Source organism: Dasypus novemcinctus, chromosome X (assembly GCF_030445035.2).
Source record: "Dasypus novemcinctus isolate mDasNov1 chromosome X, mDasNov1.1.hap2, whole genome shotgun sequence".
In the NCBI taxonomy this organism is placed as follows: domain Eukaryota; kingdom Metazoa; phylum Chordata; class Mammalia; order Cingulata; family Dasypodidae; genus Dasypus; species Dasypus novemcinctus.
In genome coordinates, this window is record NC_080704.1 from 56,769,169 (window position 1) to 56,790,204 (window position 21,036).

At 53.0% G+C, this 21,036-nt stretch overlaps 3 protein-coding genes across 7 annotated transcripts; 1 reads left to right on the forward strand and 2 right to left on the reverse strand.

The window, feature by feature from the left end:
- The first annotated feature begins 713 nt into the window (after positions 1–713).
- PQBP1 (polyglutamine binding protein 1) lies at positions 714–10,755 on the forward strand. Of its 3 annotated transcripts, none has more exons than XM_012527739.4 (7): positions 714–921; positions 7,535–7,617; positions 9,168–9,279; positions 9,512–9,624; positions 9,822–10,103; positions 10,304–10,367; positions 10,532–10,755. In XM_012527739.4, the coding sequence occupies exons 2-7, from the start codon at positions 7,551–7,553 to the stop codon at positions 10,686–10,688; spliced, it is 795 nt and encodes a 264-aa protein (XP_012383193.1). In that variant the 5' UTR covers positions 714–921; positions 7,535–7,550; the 3' UTR covers positions 10,689–10,755. The 3 variants fall into 3 exon arrangements, with proteins under 3 accessions (XP_012383193.1, XP_058148046.1, XP_004465045.1); XM_058292063.2 differs by lacking the exon at positions 714–921 and adding an exon at positions 6,376–6,490; XM_004464988.5 differs by lacking the exon at positions 714–921 and adding an exon at positions 6,957–7,216.
- On the reverse strand, positions 2,523–6,869 carry TIMM17B (translocase of inner mitochondrial membrane 17B). 2 transcript variants are annotated; one of them, XM_058292065.2, is made up of 6 exons: positions 6,736–6,869; positions 5,740–5,839; positions 4,113–4,176; positions 3,181–3,309; positions 2,984–3,094; positions 2,523–2,896 (listed from the first exon to the last, which is right to left on the reverse strand). In XM_058292065.2, exons 1-6 carry the CDS (start codon positions 6,759–6,761, stop codon positions 2,808–2,810), a joined length of 519 nt encoding a protein of 172 aa, XP_058148048.1. In that variant the 5' UTR covers positions 6,762–6,869; the 3' UTR covers positions 2,523–2,807. The 2 variants fall into 2 exon arrangements, with proteins under 2 accessions (XP_058148048.1, XP_071069139.1); XM_071213038.1 differs by lacking the exon at positions 6,736–6,869 and adding an exon at positions 6,352–6,451.
- On the reverse strand, positions 8,263–19,253 carry SLC35A2 (solute carrier family 35 member A2). Of its 2 annotated transcripts, none has more exons than XM_004464985.5 (5): positions 18,755–19,253; positions 17,087–17,269; positions 14,175–14,326; positions 12,504–13,240; positions 8,263–11,144 (listed from the first exon to the last, which is right to left on the reverse strand). In XM_004464985.5, the coding sequence occupies exons 1-5, from the start codon at positions 18,843–18,845 to the stop codon at positions 11,117–11,119; spliced, it is 1,191 nt and encodes a 396-aa protein (XP_004465042.1). In that variant the 5' UTR covers positions 18,846–19,253; the 3' UTR covers positions 8,263–11,116. The 2 variants fall into 2 exon arrangements, with proteins under 2 accessions (XP_004465042.1, XP_004465041.1); XM_004464984.5 differs by having other exon boundaries at positions 9,623–9,775.
- Between the last annotated feature and the right edge of the window lie 1,783 nt (positions 19,254–21,036).

Here is a 21,036-nt window from a genome sequence, read left to right on the forward strand (position 1 = left end):
TATCTCCTCCCTCTGTCTCTGCGATCCCCTTGCCCCTTTTCCCTCCGTTTCTTTCTTTCTTCCCACGTTTACGTCTGCCTCCACCTATCTCCATCCATTTCTCTCCATTTGTTTTTTGTCTCACTCTGGCCTTCTCTGGTCTCTGTAGTTCCTCGGCGGCCTAAACAACACGGGGGCGTAGGGGGGTGTCTGTACCCCCATTCCCTCTGATAAATAAAATCGAGTAGGCCCAACATGGAGACGCCCATGCTAAGCCCCACTTCAGCAATACGCACAGGAGAAAACCTAAGCAAGTTTCTACTTCCTGTAAATGGACTCACCCAGAAGACCGAAATGAAATACAACCAGATCTTTATCAATTATCGCCAGTTAACTTCCTCTTGCCTTCATCAACTAACTTCCTCTTTCCTAAGCAACCACCTGCTCCCCACTTTGTAAGACCCCCCTCCCTAGGTAAAATGGAAACTTCATGTCAGCCAATCAGAACATTGCCTCCCTGGCTTCCGCCTTTACCCTCTCTGTGAGTTTCCCCTTTCCAACCCCCTCAGAAGAGCTCCCGCCTGCTTTTTGAACGGGATGCTGCCCAATTCCAGAATCGCTCAATAAAGCTGTGAGATCCTAAACTGCGCGAGAAGTTTTTCCACCGCGCGTCCTTTTGGGAGGAAAACTAGGCCCCTCCAGGTCTTGGTCGGGCCAGGGGGCGGGGCCTGACCTCCTCCCCGCCCCGGGCCGACCCTCGGTCCCTCAGCCTGGTCCTTGGGTCACGCCCCTCCCCTGCGACTCCATCCCACCCCCAGCCCCGCCCCAGCCGCGGCCGCCTGAGGAGCCCAGAGCAGAAGACTCTGATCGCCTCCGACAGCCGCCAAGTCTCAGGGCCGAGGACACTCGGGGAGCTCCAGCCGCCCTCGGGAACCTGAGGAGGTGAATGGGGGGATCCCGGGGGCGGGGGCGGGGGCGGAGCAGAGCGGGTGTTCAGAGGGCCCTGAAGGCTTGGCGCCCTGCTGGAGGCAAAGGGGCGGGGCCTGGGAGAGGGAAGAGGTCGAGTGTGGAGGCCGCTGCCCGCGGGGAAACTTGCAGAGTCAGGGGCCGGTAGGGGCGGGACGCAGAGGGCCGGGCCTTCGGAGGAGCCCGAGCGCTGGTACCGCGGGCGGGAGCCTTCTAGGGCCGCGCGGAAAGCGAGGCAGTGGGTGGGACTTGGGGGCGGGGCCCGGAGGCGGGGCCTGGCCATTCTGGGAAAGGAAAGGCCTGGCGATGCGGGGGGGCGGGGGACGTGGGGGCCTGGTGGCCTAGAAGGACCCGACCTTGGCGGATCCCGAGGGGGCGGGGCCGGAGGTGCCGGCCGCGCGTGTCGCAGCCGCGCGGGCGCCTGTGGAGCCGCGGGTTCGAGGCGGGGTGCGGGCTGCCGCCTCCCTTTCCTACCCCGGGCCAGTGGGCCGCGATCCTCGGTCGAATGACTGCACACTGCCTGGCACTGAATCGCCCAGACGGAGAGGTGGCTCAGCTTTTGTCCCTACTGGGCGCCGCGGGCCCGAGGGCCCATCCCTTGCGACCCGGCAGAGCGGCTTTGTACCGGGGGGGGGGGGGGGGGAGACGGGGAGACAGCGGCACTGCCTCTCTGCATGGTTCGCACAAAAGGAACGGTTTTTATGTCCTCCGTCAGGCCGCTGCACTGCATTTGCGCCCCACTGGAGCAGTTTGTGTGGAAGATAACTGTTGCCTCCTCTTTGGAGGTTTATGCCTCTGCAAGGCATCTACAAGGAGATGCCTTCTGCAGGGTTGTCAGTTGCCACTTATATGGAGGTGACAGATTTTATGACTCCGTGGAGCCCTTCGCAAAGAGAGAATGGCATTTGCACCCTAGTGGAGCTGACCTCATGGAGGGGGCAATGTTTGGCCCACCTCTGTAGAAGGTTGCAGGGAAGTTTGGGGCCAATGTCGAGAAACACCTCTTTCCCATCACATACCCATCCCAAAATGAAAACCCATTTCTGGTTATTTTGTGGTTGCCCTTTAGAAACAAATATGACAGTCAAACACTGAGAATCAGAGAACAGAAAAGTATCTGGTGGTGAAGGGGAAACGAACCCAGGGCACCCAGTCTCCCTGACTCAGGTCCATGGTGAGGCATGGAGGGAGTGTCTTCATGCATGGGGTGACTGGTATCCAGAAGGAAGGGGCTCCTTGTGAGATGAGATTCCTGTCCTTGGGGTGAGGGTGTGTGGGGAGGGGCCGGGGGTGTTGATATAATGTGCAGAACCACACTATCCCCCCGGCCCCACAGCCCCTGGTTCCCAAACTTGCCCCTCTCTCTGCATATGGTTCACCACTTGTGCCTCAACCCTTATTCATGTACCTATCCCCATCTTGATTCATTCCCCCTCCAGCTCGTTCATTCCACATTTACTAGAGCCCAGTCTCTGTGGGGGTCCAAGTCCCAGGGCTTCTGGGTCCCTGGGAAGGGCTTCTGCCCAGGTCCTGAAGAGGAGAGCCCCCTGGGGTTGTTCAAGGAGCACACATACACAGACGTTTCAAAAAGGCTTTAAATACTCATGAGGGTGCCAAACAAAGGGGCTGGGGTGAGAGCTTGTTACATGTAGGGGTAGGGTGCCCTGAGAAAAAGGGGACCCATCTGTCAGGGCAGCTGGGATGCCCCACCCCCACTCTGGGACAAAGCAGCAGAGTAGAAGCCCTCTCCGGAGGGTCCCGGGGCCAACTGGGAGCCAGCCCTCCCTTCGAGGTAGATCATCTGGGAGGGGACCAAGGAGGGGCTCCCATGGTGGTAATGGTGGTGGTAGATGGTCACCTCCTCAGTGGTACTGCTGGTAGTTGGGATAGCCTGGGGCAGGGGCACCCTCCTTGGGGGGCAGCTGGCTGGGGTCCTCCAGGAACGGGGGTGCTGGGGAGAGAAGCAGGTCAGGACACGTAGAAGGAAGCAGGCAGGCATTTCCTGCCCCTCCCTGGCCAGCACCCCCCAGGTACCCACCATTGCGGAACTGCTGGGCTGTATAGCGAGTGAGAAGGATGCCAACACCCTCGATGAGGGCCAACAGGATCCCCCCCATCATTGCGGAGCCCACCATGGCCAGGGGGCCACCTGCAGGAGTGAGGGGGTGGAGAGACAGGTGAGGGTGGGCAGAGGAGGGCAGAGGAAGCTGGGGCCTGGGGAGAGGGGGCACTCACTGCGGGCAGCCAGCACAGCCCCCGTCAGAGCTCCACTGGTGATGGAGTTCCAGGGATCCTCCTTGCCCCGCAGCCGCACCAGGCCACAGTCAATGGTGGAGAACAGGCCACCCCACACAGCGAAGCTACCTGCGGGGAGACCAGAGCCTAATTGGTGGTCCCAGGAATTCCCGAGACTCCACTATCCCAGGGTCTGGGGACTTCCATGGCCTGAGGGCCTTGCCCAAGAGTGAGGAGAAAAGCCCAGAGGCAGAAGCAGACAGCAAACTCCCAGGGGACAGTCGCTGTCTGTCCCTGTCCTGTGGTGGCTCCTACTTCAAGCTGTCTACACATACCATCACCATTCCCTTTGCCTTTAGAAGGCATTTCCAAATGTTGCAAAGCAGATTTAGCTTTGATCTGGCTTTTAACAGAGTAACTTGGACCTTTGTAACTACCACAGAGTTCGAACTCTGATCTTGGTTTCAGGGATTAGGAGACAGGTTAGAAAATTAAATTAATAGTAAATGTTTACTGAGGGCTTACTGTTCTAAGCACTGGGTGTTATTTGGTTTCTTAATTTGTTATTATTATTAAAGTACTTAGCACAACAATGAGCCCTTAGTAAATACTCTGTAAATGTTGAACACATAAATTTCCAAAACTGCTGAGGTGGTTACTGTCATCATCATGCCCATGTTTACAGATGTGGTTCAGAGAAGTAAAGCCACTAGTCTAGGGTCACACAGCAGGGAAGAGCCAGGGCCTGGATTTAAACTCCACCTCCCACTCTCTTGTTCCTCTGTATTAAACTGTTGGGAAAGGTCATCCTGCTGGGAAGTACCCAGCAGAGTTGGGAGCTGGAATCTGGATCCCCAGCTTGCAGTCTAGACTTAAAGGAATACCCTCCACCACTGACGTTACCATCAATCCTGTCTCCTTGAGCCCCTTACCTCCAATCTGGGGAGCTCGGATCCTCACAGCATTGGCACTACCTCTGAACCGGTGCCGAATTCCCTGGGGGAAAGTGAGAAGGGGGGTGAGTCAGGGCAAGGCTAAGGCCACTGGCAGGCAGGGTTTCTGGCTTTTAAGGAAGGGAAGGGATGGGAGACCTATGAGGAGTATGAGGGGTGGAGCTGTGGTGACGCAGCCAAGAACCAGGGGAATATTCCTAGCTAGGTTGTGAAGTTCTCATTCATTCATTCACTAAGTGATCGTTGAATACCTACTATGTGCCGGGTGCCATGCTATATGCAGAGCTATAGCAGTGAACAAGGCAGACCCAGGTGCTGTGCCCTTAGAGCTTGCATGATAGTGGAAGAGACAGCTCTTAAGGATACAAGGCTACAGAGATACAAGATGGTTTCAGACAGCGATAAGCTGGAGGAAACAGGATGAAGAGATCAGATGGTGGCTGAGTGGTCAGGAAAGGCTTCTTTAAGGAAGGGGCATTTGTGCCAAGACCTGGAGGCTGAGAAGAGTCTTGGGCAAAGAAACAGGAAAGAATTTTCCAGGCTCAGGCCACAGTAAGTGTCAAGGCCGTGAGGCAGGCATGAGATTGGGAAGCTGGAGGAAGAGCAGGGAGGCCAGAAAGGGTGGGGCAGCGTGGGCAAAGAGGAGAGTGGTAAAAGATGGGATATAGGAGGTAGGCAATTAATGTAAGGCATAGTAAGAAGTTTGGCTTTTATTTTAAGAGTAACAGGAAGCTACTGGAGAATTACAAGGAAGGACAAAGAGGGTAAGGGCAGAAGCAGGGAAATGAGTGAGGAGGCTACAGCAACCAGGGGGACTCAGGCAAGGAAGAGGTGGTGAGAAGTTGTTGACTTGGGGATCTGTGTGCCTAGAGGCTGAGTACAGAGGGATTGCTGATACATTAGATACAGGATGGGGTGTGAAGGAAAAAGAAGAGCCAAGAATGACTCTAAGGTTTTTGAACTCAATGACTAGAAGGAGAGAATATAATTTACTGAGATGAGGAAGACTGGTGAGGTTAGTTCTGGGAAAGAAACAGGAATGCAAATGTTGGCCTGTTGAGTTTAGATGTCAAGGAAGATGGGTCTGGAGTCGAGGGGAGAGACAGGGGCAAGTTACAGAAATCACAGTGACCTGGGCAAACGGATGGATTTTAAGCCATGATATTTGATGGGATCTCCTGCCCAGAGAGGGTGGGCAGAGAAAGAAGACAGGACTAATTATGTTACGTTAAAAGGATTTTCTCTACTTTAAAGCTGCCCTCCCTCTGCCGGTTAAACTCCTGTCACCTCCCCCATCCAGGTTTCTGACCCAGAATCTGCCTGTAGTAGGTAAGTTCTGTCTGGCCTGTGCAGGCACATTTAGGGTTTGTTGATGACTGTTCTGACAGCATGGCAAAGGAGCTCCAGTTGAGGTGGGGGTAGGGGCCTTGTTTGCAATTCTCTCTAAGACCCTCAGGTCCTGGAGCCAGGACTGGCACAGAGTAGGTGAGTAGGTGGCAGAATGAATCAGTGCAGGTGACGAGCAGCTCGAGGCAGTTTGAAGATTAGTATCTCATGTGGGCAGGGCAGCCAACCCCCAGACCATCTGGGGAAGGCCAGGACTCACCACGGGGGCATTGCGGAAGCCCTTGATGGCTTGAAAGACTCCGCCGCCTATGACGCCCATGGTGAAGGCTCCGCCGCAATCATCCACGATCCGCCATGGGCTGCAAGCGGGAGGGGGACGAAGGGATGAAGGTGAGCGTTCCCCCATGTGCTGTCACATGGGCTCTTTCCAAATGGGAGGGACCAAGGCACCCGCATGGGAAGTTCACGAGTGGAAAGAAGCACTTCATACTATAGCAAGCCAGTTCCGACGCTTTTTTCCCCTCGTGAAAGCGAGATGGAGGGCAAAGGGGAAAAAAACATTAGCCCTGCCCACGCCTGCCCTTCGCAGCGAACCGAGGAATCGCTGTCAAAGATGACAGGAACTTGACACTAGTAAAGAGTTGGCCCTTTTACCGAAAGCGCTAGCTAGCTAGTCTTGTTATGAAAGCACACCTCCTTCTCCAACAGTGACTCCGGCCCATTGAGCCGGGCCCTCTTAACCCTTTTAACCTAGCACTAGTGGGAAAAACCAAGAGCAGACGCTGGTGTAAGGACCCAGCCCCAGCCCCCCCTCCCCCCGCCTGGACCACAATAGGATCCTCCAGGCTCCACCCTCCATTAATAAAGCAACCTGGGAAAAACTACGCGTGGTAAACCCGGGGGATTTCTGCGACCACATCGCAACTCCCCCAGCCAGAACGGATCCGACCAGCGTGTCTCGCGGTCCCTCGGTCGTTAACGAGGAAGGGCTGGGAGATACAAAGTCAGAGGTGAGGAGTGGTGGGTTCAGCGGCGCACCTCCTCCTCCGGGCGCGCCGTCGAGGCCCCCACTGAACCGGGCCCGGGTGGGAGGAGCCCAAGGGGTGGGGGGTGGGGTGAGCGGAAGGGAATAACGAGTTTCTAAGCGGCCCCGCGGCTGGGACACGGCGCTGGGCGGCCGGGGCCTATCCCCGCCCGCCCCGTCCCCCGCGGCCGGCCCTGGCGCCGGTGCCTAGGCCGGGACCCCTCGCCGTACCAGGGCTCCCGCGCGTACTCCTCCATGGCGCCGGCGTCCGGCCGCGCAATCAGACCCGACCCCGGCCGGGCCACGCCCCCAGGGCCAACGCACACAGGAGCCGGCGCGCTCGGCCTGTTCCCGGATGACGGTTGCGTCGCTTCGGCCGACGTCAGGCCTGGGGCCGCATTCTCATTGGCCGCCGGGCTGGTGTCGTCTGTCCACCGCGCCCCCCCCCCCCCCAGCGTCGCCCAGTTACCTCGAGGCTCCGGGGAGAAAAGGGCCTCGTTTTGGGCTTTGGGCGGAGAGAGGCGTGTGGCGGCGGGGATCCTGGCGCCGACGAGAGCGAGGCCGCCGGCCTGACGGCCTTCCCCTAGCCGCGGGGCCGTATCGGTAACGCCGGGCTGGGCTCATTCTTTTGGACTTCGACGAGGTGCTGCATTCCGCTCCCCTGTCCCAGCGCTTTGGTTCTTTCCAGCCGGCAGTCTTTGGGGGACGTTGGGTAAGCCCATTTCTGGGGCGCGGGGAAGCCGCGGGGTTCTTCGGTGGGGGAGCGGAGCTTGGGCCTGGAAGAGGAACGCCGGGGTGTGGAGGGGTCGCGCTCAATGGCGCTCCCGGCCGCGAAAGAAGGGATCGGGCAATTTGGGTGACCAGGCCCACCTATCATCTTTTAGCGCGTAGGTTCCAGCCGCCCAGTTGCTGGTGCAGGTGGAGGGCTTAGATGAGTACCCACTGGGATTGGGGGTGGGGGTGGGGAGGCGCCGGGTTACAGGATCTGGAATGGAGCTAGTTTTCAGGCTGTCTGTCCATCTGCCTCTAGGTCTTTGCTTCTCGCCATGCCGTTGCCCGTGGCGCTACAGACCCGCTTGGCCAAGAGGGGCATCCTCAAACACCTGGAGCCCGGTGAGAGCGCTAAGAGCAGATGGGCTAACCATGGGCCAGCCTTGATGGGCACTTTGTTGTTGATGCTGACCCTTGACACCCAGCACGGGCCTCCTATGTGCCTAGTACCTCGATGACAGGCATCTCCTTGTTACGATGGAGTCCTGAAACACCCATTCCTACTGGGTGCAGAGCACTGGGGGGAGATAGACATTTCAATCCTTAACAATTCCGACAGTTCATACTTCTTGTGGGACTACTGTATGTCACGTTCCATGGGATGGTAACATAACTGTCTGATAATAAGGATGACTGACATCTCCTGCCACCCTCTGTGTACCAGGCATACCAGGACATTGACGTTGATAGTTTGTTATTTAGCAAACTGATAAGATAGATAGTATTTCAGGCCTACTGTGGCAGGAGGCACTCTGCTGGTGCTCTATACTTTTAATTCGCCTTATCAAGAGCTGACATTTCAGGCTTACTGAGTGCCTGGCAAACACATTAGGGTTAAGAGCATAAAATAATGACAGTGAGGAGCTTTCATTTAGGTCTACTGTGTTGCTGCTGCTAAAATTTACACCTTATTGTTAATACTAAAAGCTGGCATTTATTTTGGGCCCTGGGGTGCCCTGGAACTGAAAAATACATCTTATCGTCCACTTTTTTTTAAAAGCAGTTTTATTGAGACCTAGTCACGGAACATACAATCCATCCAAGGTGTACATCTTATTACATCTTACTGTTTGCCGTATTGAAAACTGATTCCCATTCAAAGCCTGTTGTATGCTAGGCATAGATAGGCCTTATGGTTAGTAATACTGATGATAATCACATACAGATTTTAAGGCTTTGAGTCCCAGGTCCTGTGCTGATGACATACATCTTATTAACAATATATACTTCATTGTTAATTATATCCACAGCTGAAATCTGTTCTAAAGCTGACTGAGGGCCAGGCACTGAGCAGATAATATGCACCTTTTTAAAAATTCTGTAGCTATTAACTGACATCTCTTGCAAGCCTACTGTATGCCAGGCCCTCTGCCAGTACACACCTTGCCACTTAGGAGCTGAATGGATTCAGAGCAATGTTTGGATAAATCTCTTGCTATTCAAATTCTGGCTTATTTAATCTACAGGACTCAAAAACCCCATATTCACAAGCAAACATGGCAGCTGAATGAATGGACACATTTTCAGATAAACCCCTTGCTGTTTAAATGTATTTTATCCAAATACATGTGGGTAACACAGTGCCAGGTATCTGAACTCAACAGATATGGATACATTATTATTATTTTTTAATTAATTCCTATCTGAGCCCAGAAACAGAAAAGACTTGGGTCTGTTTTTTTTTTATACATCCCCTGATATTCAGATATACGGGTTTGGAAGGTGGCAGCCCTTTCATGCACCTCCTGGCACCCACATGTGCATGTGTCTTCCAGGTGTGGTCATGACTGGCCAGGTGTGTGGGTGTGAGCATGTGTGTCTCTAGGCTGTGACCACAGGGTGAGAGTTCCCCTGGTCCTTACTTGCTGTCCTCCTCCCCCTTGTCCTGCCAGAGCCGGAGGAAGAGATCATTGCCGAGGACTATGATGATGACCCTGTGGACTATGAGGCCACCCGGTTGGAAGGTCTGCCACCAAGCTGGTACAAGGTGTTCGACCCCTCCTGGTGAGCCTGGGGACTTGGGAGGGAGGGGGCTGACCTCCAACTTTGTCCTTCCTGTGCTGTTCTGGACCTTGGGGTATCTGGGGGGCACAGGGAAGAGATCTGGGGATCCTCTCTGAGGGGTCCTGACATGGGGCAGATTAAGGCAGCGACTGGGGAAACAGGAGTTGACAATACAAGGGGGAGGACATCTGTGCTGACATTCCTTCCCTCCCTCCCTCCCGTTGCCCCACAGCGGGCTCCCTTACTACTGGAATGTGGACACAGACCTCGTGTCCTGGCTCTCCCCACATGACCCCAACTCCGTCGTTACCAAATCTGCCAAGAAGCTCAGGAGCAGTAATGCAGGTGAGTTGGCAGTTCCAGGGGTGCCTCGAGTGATTCTAGCAGTTCTCAGAGAGGGGTCAGGTCCATGATAGTGGATCCAGGACGGGCAGGTGAGACCAGACAGGCCCTGCTCTAGGCGAGGGAGACTGTTGAAGACAGAGGCATCTGAGTCCTGTTGTAGGAGGAAGAAGGTCACTTCAAGGCTTTTGTGTCCCCAGATGCTGAGGAGAAGTCGGACCGGAGCCACGACAAGCCAGAACGGGGCCATGACAAACCAGAGCGGGGTCACGACAAGCTGGAGCGGGGCCATGACAAGTCTGACAGAGACCGAGAACGTGGCTACGACAAGGTGGATAGAGAGAGAGAGCGGGACCGGGACCGGGACCGGGACCGGGACCGGGACCGGGACCGCGGGTATGATAAGGCAGACAGAGAAGAGGCCAAAGAACGGCGCCACCATCGCCGGGAGGAGCTGGCTCCCTACCCCAAGAGCAAGAAGGGTAAGTTGAGTAGGGCCAGGAGTAGAGGGAGGCACCCGGGCTGCGGAATTTAAGGAGGCCGTCCCTCATATAAGTGCCTGAAGCTGAGGCCTAGGGGAAGGGTGCTGTGGCTGATGGTGGGCCATTTTGTCCTGTGGTGGGAGGGTTCAATGAGCAGGGTTCCCTGGGCCTGGATTGGCCTCACTCTGCCACGTCCACAGTGGCAAGCCGAAAGGATGAAGAGCTAGACCCCATGGATCCCAGCTCATATTCAGACGCGCCCCGGTAAGCAACAGCCTCTCACGGCCCTTCTTTTCCCCCATGACTTGCTGCGTGGGCAGACACCATCCCCTTCCTCTCCACTCTGACCTTCCCCTTATTGGTCAGTGGGGGGATGGTACCCACCACATACCACATTACCGCCATGCCTGACCCTCTGTCACCCCCAGGGGCACGTGGTCAACAGGGCTTCCCAAACGGAACGAGGCCAAGACAGGTGCAGACACGACAGCAGCTGGGCCCCTCTTCCAGCAGCGCCCATACCCGTCCCCAGGGGCTGTGCTCCGGGCCAACGCTGAGGCCTCCCGAACCAAGCAGCAGGACTGAACATTCACCCTCTCGGCCCCAGCCCTGGGGTTTTTAATAAAAGCTTTTCTGTGGGTCACGCCCATAAGGCCTGAGTGCTTCCTTCCCTCTGTCTCTCTGTCTCTCTCTCTGTCTCTCTCGAGGCTTCCCAACCCAAGCTAGCAAGATGCAAAACACATTTTATTTGCAAAAACTCACCTAAAAAATAGCATGGGGGTAAGGATATGGAGGTGGCAGGGGCTGGGGGCTGAGGTGGGTCCTGTCCATACCCACCCTCATTACCAAAGAGAAGTTAAGTCATGTCAGCCCCGCATGGAAGTGGAGGGTGGGGGGGACAGGGAGTTCAGTATCTACGTCATCCCACCCCTAATACTGATCAGAGTTTGGTCCCAGCTGGGCCAGGGCAAGAAGGGAGAAGGAGGCCAGGCCAATGTCTTCAATCCCGGCGGTTAGGAACCCTTCACCTTGGTGAGCAACCTGTGGAGGGAATGGGGAGGAAAAGAAAAACACAGACAGCTGGGGTGGGCTGGCAGGCGGGTCTCCTGAGCAAGCGAGGCCAACAGAGGTGGAGCTGGCACCCCTGGGGTTAGTAACGGTGCCTAGGCAGAGAGCGCGGGTCCCCTGGGTCAGAAAGCTGCACGTGGACTAAATAAATACAACATCTTTATTTGGCATTAGGTATCCTGACAATTGTTCGTTACAGTTCCTTAGAAAATAAACCAAAAATCAGAACAAATTAATCAAAAATAAAGATCCAATGGCTCTATTTACATATAGCAAAGACAGCCCAGGCATCTCCCATGCACACACGCATCCTGGGATACAGTTAAGGGGTTAATAAGCTTTGGGGGAGCGGGGGGCAGGTTCCACATTTCATAAATTCCCAGGACCCCCCCCCCACGTGCACACACGCGCACACACACATACAGAAAATTAGGGTGCATCATATAGCCAATGGGGTATCAAGAGTGATTGGCAGCTTTATTTTTCCTCTCTGGATGTCTCGGAAAATAACTGCACATCTGGCAAGTGACTGCCTTCAATCCAGTGAGATTGAGCCACTGGCTTCAAGGACCTCCCCTCCCCCCTTTCCCAGCACCCTCAATCATTAATGATCTGATTACACCATGAATCCCCAAACCACTAAAAAACCAATGGCCCCTGCTGCACCCTCCTATAGAATGGGCTGATGCAAAAATCTCAGCCACCATCAATAATTGCTTTTGCCCCTTCCTCTTTCCCTGGGTACTTGCAAGAGGGCCCATTTTCAAGGGTCTCAGTGTCAAGGAAGCTGTCCCAAGGCCACACAGAAGACTGAGCCGCTAACATGATCCAGTGTGGTTATAAGGGAGGGGGGAAGGTTTCACACTATGGGAAATTGAACCCCACAGGTAGGCTTTAGTGATTATTGAAGAGCTCTAGGGTTTCTGTCCAATTTGACTTTTCAAAAGGTGGTGGGGTGGCTGGGAGGGACTCTCCCACGCATGAGAGACAGGACATCTCCGGCAGAGGGAGGCAGGCAAAGGCCTTGAACGGCAATGCCCCCAACCCTCAAACCTGTCCCCAAGGATTAGAGTGGAATAGAGGAGGCAGCTATTTAAAAACCCCTTCTAGGGGAGGTGGGGTTCTGGACCAGGAAGGTTTCACATGATGCCCAGCTCTAGTCCCATGCCCCTCCTCCCCAGAAGCCTCAGTGACCTGGGAGAAGAGACTGCCTGCCCACCCCAGAAGAGCCAGGCCCTGGCAGTGACCCGAGTCCTGCAGATGCCCCATACCCTCCACCCCAGGCCCCTTCCCTGTCTCCCCGCCGCTAGCCCTCACTTCACCAGCACTGACTTTGGCAGAAAGGGATCCGTGATGAGGTCTCCACGGTGGGAAGACAGCTGTGGTGGTGGTGGCTGCCCCGGAGGCTGCTGGTGCATGCAGGGCCCGGAGGCAGAGGCGGAGGCAGAAGCTATGGCTTTGGCTGCACCTCGGGGAAGGCTGTAGAGGTAGACGGCACCGATGACGAGTCCAGCTCCGAGGGCAAATAACGGGTCCACGTGGAAGCCAAAAAGGCGAATGGAGGCAACAGTGGACAGCACAATGGACAGGGAGGTGGCAAAGCCCTTGAGAATGTTGTCAGCATACTTGACGACGACAGCCACCAGTAGCCCACCAAAGGCCTGGTTGAGGACCACGCCCCAGACAGCAGGTGTGTACCCAAAAAAGAAGCCACGGTGGGCCACGGCGGTGCCCTCAGCCCACCAGAGCCCCACCAGGCCCAGTGCTGTGCCGAAGAGGCCCAGCTGCAGGTTACGCAGCCACACGGAGCCCGAGCTGCCTTTGAGGATCTTCTCAAAGTAGACTCCTGCGAAGCCCGAGGAGAGACAGGAGGCTACCACAGCCGCAAGGCCCACCCCAGGGTTCTGATCCAGTGGCCGTGGGCCACCCCCACCAGCTTGCTGTGCCTGGACGATGGCGACGCCAGTGAAGAGGAGCAGCAGGGAGGCCCACTGCAGCCGGGAGAGGCTGCGGTTCAGCATGAGCACGGAGAACAGTGCCGTCGTCAGGATCTTCAGCTGGTATGTCACCTGCGAGCGGCATGCGGAAGGCACTGAGGGTGACCCCCACTAGCAATGATGTGCACATGGGGAGCAGCACCCACTGTGGGTCCCCAGGCCCAACAGAGGCACGGGGTGGAGGAGATGACAATAGAAACAGCAAAAATAGACAGCTACTGGCTACTGACTGAGCTGTAGCTAGATGGCTCTGAAGTAACTCCCAGAAGATAAGACCGTAGCATGGCTGTTCCCCGACGTCCCAGGCTACACCCGAGTCCACAACCCACCCCCACAACTTCCAGGCTGCAGGACCAGGGACAAAGCACTTGCCCTGTCTGGGGCCTGGCATCACCACCTGTGAAATAGGACTGGTGGGTGTTAAAATACCTCACACAGAGGAGGGAATGAATAATGGCAGGCTTTGTGATGAGGGAGGCCTTGATAAATACATGTTCATCCTGATTAATCAACCACCACAGTGATAATGCGAACAAATCCTTACAGAGTGCTTACTATGTGCCAGGTGTGGGCCTAAGCACTTTACGTCAATTAGTTCTTTTAATCCTCACAAACCCCATATGAGGTGGGCACTATTATAATCCCTAGTTTAGACATGAGAAAACTTAAAGGGGTTAGGTGACTTGCCTGATGTCACAGGTGGAGTGGCAGAGCTGGGATTTGAACCCAGGCAGCCACAAGGCTAACCCCTGAATGACTTAAAGCTTTTGGCCAACCAAGGCATTTTCCCAGGTGCTGTTTCTTTTTATCACCCCAGCATCCCAGTGAACGGCTGTTACTGTTTCCATTCCACTCCCCAGGTTCACAGATGAAGAAACTGAGGTTGCAGGAGTTCCAAGAACATTCCCCAGGTGACACAGCCCCTGCTCTCTATAGCCCTCCTACCTCATCCCCTATCCCCCAACCCTGTCAGTTCTCTTGGGGCCATGTGGGGCTTGGGGCTTACCTGGAAAGTGGCAGCTGGCAGGTTGGAGATGGCAACATACTGGAGGTTATTCTGCAAGGTGTAGATGAGAGAGGGCACTGCGAGCTTTAGTGTGTCCACGTACTGTACCAGGACGGCCTCATGGAGGAAAAGAACCAGGTGCTTCACGTTACCTAGATGGCAACAGTAAGTAGAGCACTTTTTAGCACCAGCTACCAAGATGGAGATCCTCTAAAAGATGGGACTAGGCCTGGGTCTTGTGTCTCCCTGCCACCACAGCCTGATTCCCTAAAGGGTACAAACAACCACATCTCTAGTAGGCCTTTCTGATAACTTGGTTTAATGGACACAAAAGAATTATCCAGAATACTGTGAGTGTGAGACAATCACAGACCAGACATCACTCATCTTAGATCATACCTCCCTGGCATAAAGCTCCCCTCAGGGTAAGCACTCAGCATATGCTTGTATAATGAAATACACATCATGAACTAGGAGCTTATGAAGTAGAAGCTCTAGGAGCGTAGGCAGAAGGCTGTTGAAGAAACAGGGCCAGTTTTAGCTAGACTTATCCTAGTTTCTTCCTGGCCTGTAGCTGCCTGAGGCAGGGGCCATCTTCCATTTAGCAGTATCTTTCTTGAGCCCTAGACACACCAAGGAGTTGCCCCTGCCACGTGGATCAAAGCAGACATGCTTTGCCATGAAGCAGACAGTCCAGGTAGGACCTGCTCCAATGAGTAAATCATCATTTTCTATGGGATGATCCTAACATGCACACATTCAGGGTCTTTGCGAAGCTCACCCCATTTCTTTTGCCAGCTCTCCCTGTTAAGTCTCAGCTGAGTGTCACTCCTCAGGGGAGACCTCCACAACTCTTGTACAAGGTTACCCCTGGGACCCCTGCTGATGCTTGTTCACAAAACCCTCTCCTGGTCGTTCACAACACCAGTCCCAGGACTAATCACCAGTCTTAGCCCCTTAGCCAAAACCCCTGGAGCCAGACGGGTTGGGACATTCGAACTTTTCCAAATGTTAGCAGGGTCTAAGGACACACACTGTAATCAAGTACATTCATATTTCTGCAGTGAACTGTGAATATTCACATCAAATGGGAAAAATAAAGGGCACAAATGTACAAATAGCCCCCCATCTGTTCAGGTCAGGTTTTACCAGATTAAAAAAATCCTTGGGCATTTGAAATTGTGGCTAAGAGATGAAAATCTTTAAGTCTAGAGCTATCTGTTTTTCCCCACCTAAAATATTAGCCCTATGAGGTCAAGATACATACACATCTACATTGCTAAAATGTGTATGTCCACAGCCAGTGTGGGGCCTGACACTCAGCGTTCACTTGTAAGGGTCTCCTCAATCAGTAAAGAGAAGAGCTATGGGTCTCTAAGCTGCTGCCTCCCAAGGAACTGGAGTTAATGGGTGGATAAGAGTGTTTTCAAGGGGTCAATGTATACTCCTAGGGCAGAGCTGGATAATTCACCTCTATCCTTTACATATGCAAGGCTTTTATAGAGAAAAAATTGGAGAACATTTTTAAGTTGAAGCCCTTCAGAGAGGTGCTGAAATCAGCAGATAAACCCAACTCCCAATTTACAGGAAATCTAGAGGACATACCATGTTAAATGATACCCCAGGGAGGCAATCAGCAAAATCCAGACTACCCAAACTCTATAGGACAAATGACTTGATTTCTTCAACAAATTAATTGCAAAGAGGGGGAAAAAAAAGAGTTGGAAGGGAATCTAGAGATTAACATAGGCATAGAAGACATTATCAACCAATTACAAAATATTGGCCTTAGGGAAGTGGATTTGGCTCAACTGATAGAGCATTCACCTACCACATGGGAGGTCCAGGGTTCAAACCCTTTTGACCTGTGTGGAGCTGGCCCACACATAGTGCTGATGCACGCAAGGAGTGCTCTGCCACACAGGGTGTCCCTGTGTAGAGGAGCCCCACATGCAAGGAGTGCACCCCATAAGGAGAGCCGCCCTGCACGAAAAAAGTGCAGCCTGCCCAGGAGTGGCACCGCACACATGGAGAGCGGACGCAGCAAGATGACGCAACAAAAGGAGATACAGATTCCTGGTACCCGCTGACAAGAATGCAAGTGGACACAGAAGAACACACAGTGAATGGACACAGAGAGCAGACAGTAGGGGGGGGCAGAAATAAAAATAAATCTTAAAAAAAATATTGACCTTATGCAGACCTGATTCAAACAAAAAAACTTTTGACATTTAAGAAATAGTTATAAATTTGAACACTGGATATTTTTTTGTTAAACTTTTTAATTAGTTTTTTTGAGGTGCGAGCTCTAGGTATTGTGCTTATTTTATAAAAACATTTATACTAAAGTATGGATAAAATGACATGTGGGGTTTACTTCAAAATAAGTAGGGGAAGGGAGTTAGGAAGAGATACAGATTGGCTGGGAGCAAATAACCACTGATGCTGTTCCATGACAAGAGTGGCCATCAGTTAATTGTTGAGTCTGGGTGATAGGTACATGGGTTATTTTACTAGTTTACTATTCTCTCTGATTTTGTAATGTTTGAAATTCTCCATCATAACAAATATAAAGTACATAAATTAATCACCAGGTAAGAGTCACCTGCTGCCCTATGGACTTCTTATGGGCACAGACCATCTCACGCCTGCAATCTTACAAGCCAGATCCTGGGGGGGTCTTAGTGGTATTAGAGTGAAGATGCAGCTACTTATAGCTGGAGGGACAGGTAACAAAGAAGCGCAGCTGCACTTAAACACTCCCCAGGCAGTTCCACTGACAAAGCTGTTCTCCCCAAAGACCCTCCTTAGAGGCACAAAGCTGTTCTCCCCAAAGACCCTCCTTAGAGGCACACACGCATACATGCAGTCCCACCCCTGACCCCAGGGCAGCACCCTCCCCTAGTTCATACCCCTCTTCTGTGCGAAGAGCAGCAGCAGGCAGGTGAGACCTTTGAGCACTTCAGCCATAACCACAGCGGTGGTGGCAAAGAAGCGATCACCAGGCAGCGTGCGAGCATAGCGGATGCTGAGGATGAGGGAAGCATTCTGGACCACCAGCACGGCTAAGGAGATGTACTTGAGGCGCCGGTGAGCTGTGGGGAACGGAAGGGGCAAGGGTGAAGGAGGGGGTCAAGCTGCTGGGGCACAGGTACACCACCACCCACCCCCCTTCCTTTTCAACCAGGATCCTCCATTCTCTTAGGCAATGCCACTTCCTCTGCCCATCCCCCTCAGTGCCTCAGCCAGAGGCAGGAAGAGCCAGAGAGGAAGAAATCTGTCCTCCCTGTCCAGCCCATACCTGGAATCCTTGAGGTACGAGGAAATGCATAATGCAGGCCCTGGACACCCACCTAGCCTCCTCTCTTCCTCCCCTAAGTGAGAAGCAACTCTCCCTCAGAACACCAACAATTACATTCTTGACATTTACTGAGTGTTCTCTGTATGCCTGTCACTGAGCCAAGGGATTTAAATGGATTACCTCAGTGGACCCTTATATTACTCTGATCACCAATGGATTTCCATTTTATGGGTGAGAAAACGCGATTTCTATGAAAGGATGCTCCTATTTAATGAGGGATTGTCCTATGTAAAGAATGACACCCCAGTAAAGGGAATGAGGTCATTGTACAAGGTGTGTCCAACCCCTAAGGAACAGTCTTTCTCCCATCTATGAAATGATTTTAATTCCTTCACACTCAGAATGGTCTACAGCCATATGGAATGATCTTCCCCCAACCCAAAATGGGTTCTCCATCCCCTCCCTCCTATGACAAACTCCTCCAGACCCAGACTAATCTGACAAATATGAGAAATGATGCCCCCACTGTCCCAAGGAATGAACCCCCAGAATATGAATGAGTACTCATCAAGAATGGCCTGGTTCCCTTATAAGGAACTACTATAGAAGGCTCTATTTCCTTATACTCCACAGGGTCCAGTCGTCTCTGCCCCGCCCCCTCCCGCCCAAGGAATTATTCCTTGTTCTGCCCACACTGACAATGAACTCTCCCAGCTATAAGGAAGGACCCGGCATGCTCATAACATTCTTTCTCCACCATATACAGGAAAGACTCTTTCGCTCCAATATAAGGTGAACTCTACCTCCATTAGAAAGGTGTCCCGTCCCACCCCACCCCCGGTCTTCTCCCAATATAACGAAGGACGTCCCCATTCTCAAAATGGACCCTCTACTCATATAAGGAAGGACCTGCCCCAACCTAACACAACGGTCCCTGTCGCTTTACCAGGAAGGAACCACCACCTTCAGAATGTTCTCTTCCTTCTAATAAGGAACACACACACACTCAGAATACACTCAGAATGGTCTTAGCCTCCCAAAAAGGAAATAAGCCTTGCACTCAGAATGGTCGCTATCCTCCTTTTGCGGAATGATTCGCCCCATCACCCTTAGAATGGTCTTTTCCCCGCCACCCCTCCAACGGTCCGTGCCGTCCTCCCCCACACACATAGGTCGGTCCATATGAGATGCCCCTTCTCGTTCCCGGAGGATCCTTCCCGACCCCCAGCGAACCCGACCCCCTCCCCGCCGCAGACTGGTCGGCCACAGCCCGTCTCACCGGCACTCGCGGTCCCAGGCTCCAACGTCCCCACGGAGACCGCCCCCGCCCCGGCCGCAGCGGTGGAACCACCAGCCCCAACCGCTGCCATGTTGGCATCTGCCCGGCCTGTCCCCTCGGCAACAGCAGGCCACTTCCGTATCCGTCACTTCCGCATCCGGGCCCCCATCGTAGGGGTGGACAGAGTACAGAACCGCCAGGACATCGCTTTCCTCGCCGGCTCCTGAAGGCTGAATCTACGAGGACAGCCTCGGTATTTCCAAATTCCGTCAGAACCGCGAGGCCGGAGACGGGGCCGGCTAAACATCGCTCAGTCTTCCAGAGCCTCACCGATCCATTCCCGTCACTAGACCCCCTCTTATCCTCCGGTTCGCCGGCTCCTTTGATCCCGCTAGCCACATCTCCCGCCCATCCTACCTCCTCGTCTCATTGGCTCAGTTGCTATTGGATGCGTCCCCTCCCTAGTCCCTAAACACTAACCCTCTGTCTCGGCTCTTCACTGGCACGTCCTTCAGATGGCACCGCCCTTTCCGTAGCAGAAACTCCTCCTAGGTCTTTGCTGGTTGGACTGAAGTTCCACTTTCTCCTCTCCCAGGGAGGCTCCGCCCGTTGGACAGCTCGCGGGCAGCAGGGAAAACACGGGGACCTTGCCAGAGAAGGGGCGGGGGACGCTGGTGAGGAGAGCTAGTGAGGGGGGTAATGGGTGATGTAGCAGGTGGGACAGGTGAGTGCCAGGTAGGTAAGCTAGCAGATAAAAGCAAAAGTTAGGGAGCGGATGTGGCTCAAGCCTCTGAGCGCCTGCTTCCCACAAGAGTGGTGCCTTCTAAAAAAACAAAAATAACAAGCAAAAACTTAAAAAACCAACTCAGGGGAGCCTATGTGACTCATTGGTTGAGCGCTGGCGTCCCACATACGAGGTTCCTGGGGCTCAATCCCCAGCCCCGGTAACTCAAAAAAAAATTTTATTTTAAAGTTAAAAGTTAATACAAGTGAAAAAGAAACGGCAGAGTAGAGAAACCAAGTAAGAGGAGAGGGCAAGTGAACCATCATTGACCATATAAAAGTGAGGGAAGGTAGATTTCTTAATAAGGTTTATTGTAAGTGTGGAAATGAATAGTTGATGGTAACACAGTATAGTGAGTCTATCTAACACTGCTGATCTATAAATGTGATTGTGGCTGAAAGGGGTAGTTAGGGACAGAAATGTCAATTGAAAGGAAGCTAGAGGATAATCTAGGGACTGTGTAACAGTGAACCTGGTGGTGGATGAGGATTGTGGTTAATAAGAATATTCATCTTTTACAAAGTGTTAAGAATATGGTGATACATGGAAAAATTACAACTAATGTAATTTATGGATTATAGTTAACAGTAATATTGTAATGTTTTTGCAGCAATGGCAAAGATACTGTAGCAATTCTAGTAGTCAGCAATAGGGAGGTATCCTTCTGGGGTAATGAAAAGCTGCTAAAATTGACAGAAGCTATGATAGCACAACTCTATGACAAAAGTGAAAGCCACCGAGTGTACACTGTGAATGGATTGTACAAGGCATGGGGTTACAGAACAGTGAATACTGTGGTGGAAGATGGACTGTGGTTAACAGAATAAGAGCAGGTTCTCTTAGGAACTGTAACAAGTAGGTAATACTAATATAGGGTGTTAATAATAGGGTGGGTTGGGGGGAAATATACCAAATGTAAGATATGGACTATAGTTAGTAATAAATATTTTGATGCTCTTTCATAATTTGTAATGTTTCACAACTACGCAAGGTGGTAATGGTAGTGTGATGTATGGGAGCCCTGTGTATTTGGGCTATGCATGTTTGTTTTTTAAGTTCACAACTTTTACTATACACTTACTGTTTATGTATGTTCATGTACAAATGGTAGACTTAAAAATTTAATTTAAAAAAATGTGAGGGGACAGGTAAGTCAGCAGGTGAGGAGCAAGACTGCCAGTTCAGAACAGTTAAGCCAGCAGGTGAGGGGCTCGGCGTATTCACAAGCAGGGTAGGAAAATAAAAAGAAAAGAAAAGAAAAGCAGGGTACCAGAGGAGGGGACAGCTGAGGTTGGGAAAGTGAAACCAAGATAGAATAGGGGAGGCGGACTTGGCCCAGTGGATAGGGCGTCCGTCTACCACATGGGAGGTCTGCGGCTCAAACCCGGGGCCTCCTTGACCCGTGTGGAGCTGGCCCATGCGCAGTGCTGATGCGCGCAAGGAGTGCCCTGCCATGCAGGGGTGCCCCCCGCGTAGGGGAGCCCCACGCACAAGGAGT

Bases quoted from the DNA above. Each gene is read 5' to 3' on its own strand.
- PQBP1 (XM_012527739.4), top strand. From the start codon at position 7,551: ATGCCGTTGCCCGTGGCGCTACAGACCCGCTTGGCCAAGAGGGGCATC. The intron at 9,625-9,821 runs GTGAGTTGGCAG...TTGTGTCCCCAG, and splicing joins GCTCAGGAGCAGTAATGCAG to ATGCTGAGGAGAAGTCGGAC. The intron at 10,368-10,531 runs GTAAGCAACAGC...TGTCACCCCCAG, and splicing joins TCATATTCAGACGCGCCCCG to GGGCACGTGGTCAACAGGGC.
- TIMM17B (XM_058292065.2), bottom strand. From the start codon at position 6,761: ATGGAGGAGTACGCGCGGGAGCCCTG. The intron at 4,177-5,739 runs GTGAGTCCTGGC...ACTTTCCCCCAG, and splicing joins GCTTCCGCAATGCCCCCGTG to GGAATTCGGCACCGGTTCAG. The intron at 3,095-3,180 runs GTGAGTGCCCCC...TCACTCCTGCAG, and splicing joins GGCTGTGCTGGCTGCCCGCA to GTGGCCCCCTGGCCATGGTG.
- SLC35A2 (XM_004464984.5), bottom strand. From the start codon at position 18,845: ATGGCAGCGGTTGGGGCTGGTGGTTCCACCGCTGCGGCCGGGGCGGGG. The intron at 14,327-17,086 runs GTATGAACTAGG...GTTGCCATCTAG, and splicing joins GCTCTTCGCACAGAAGAGGG to GTAACGTGAAGCACCTGGTT. The intron at 13,241-14,174 runs GTAAGCCCCAAG...TGCCGCTCGCAG, and splicing joins TGCCAGCTGCCACTTTCCAG to GTGACATACCAGCTGAAGAT.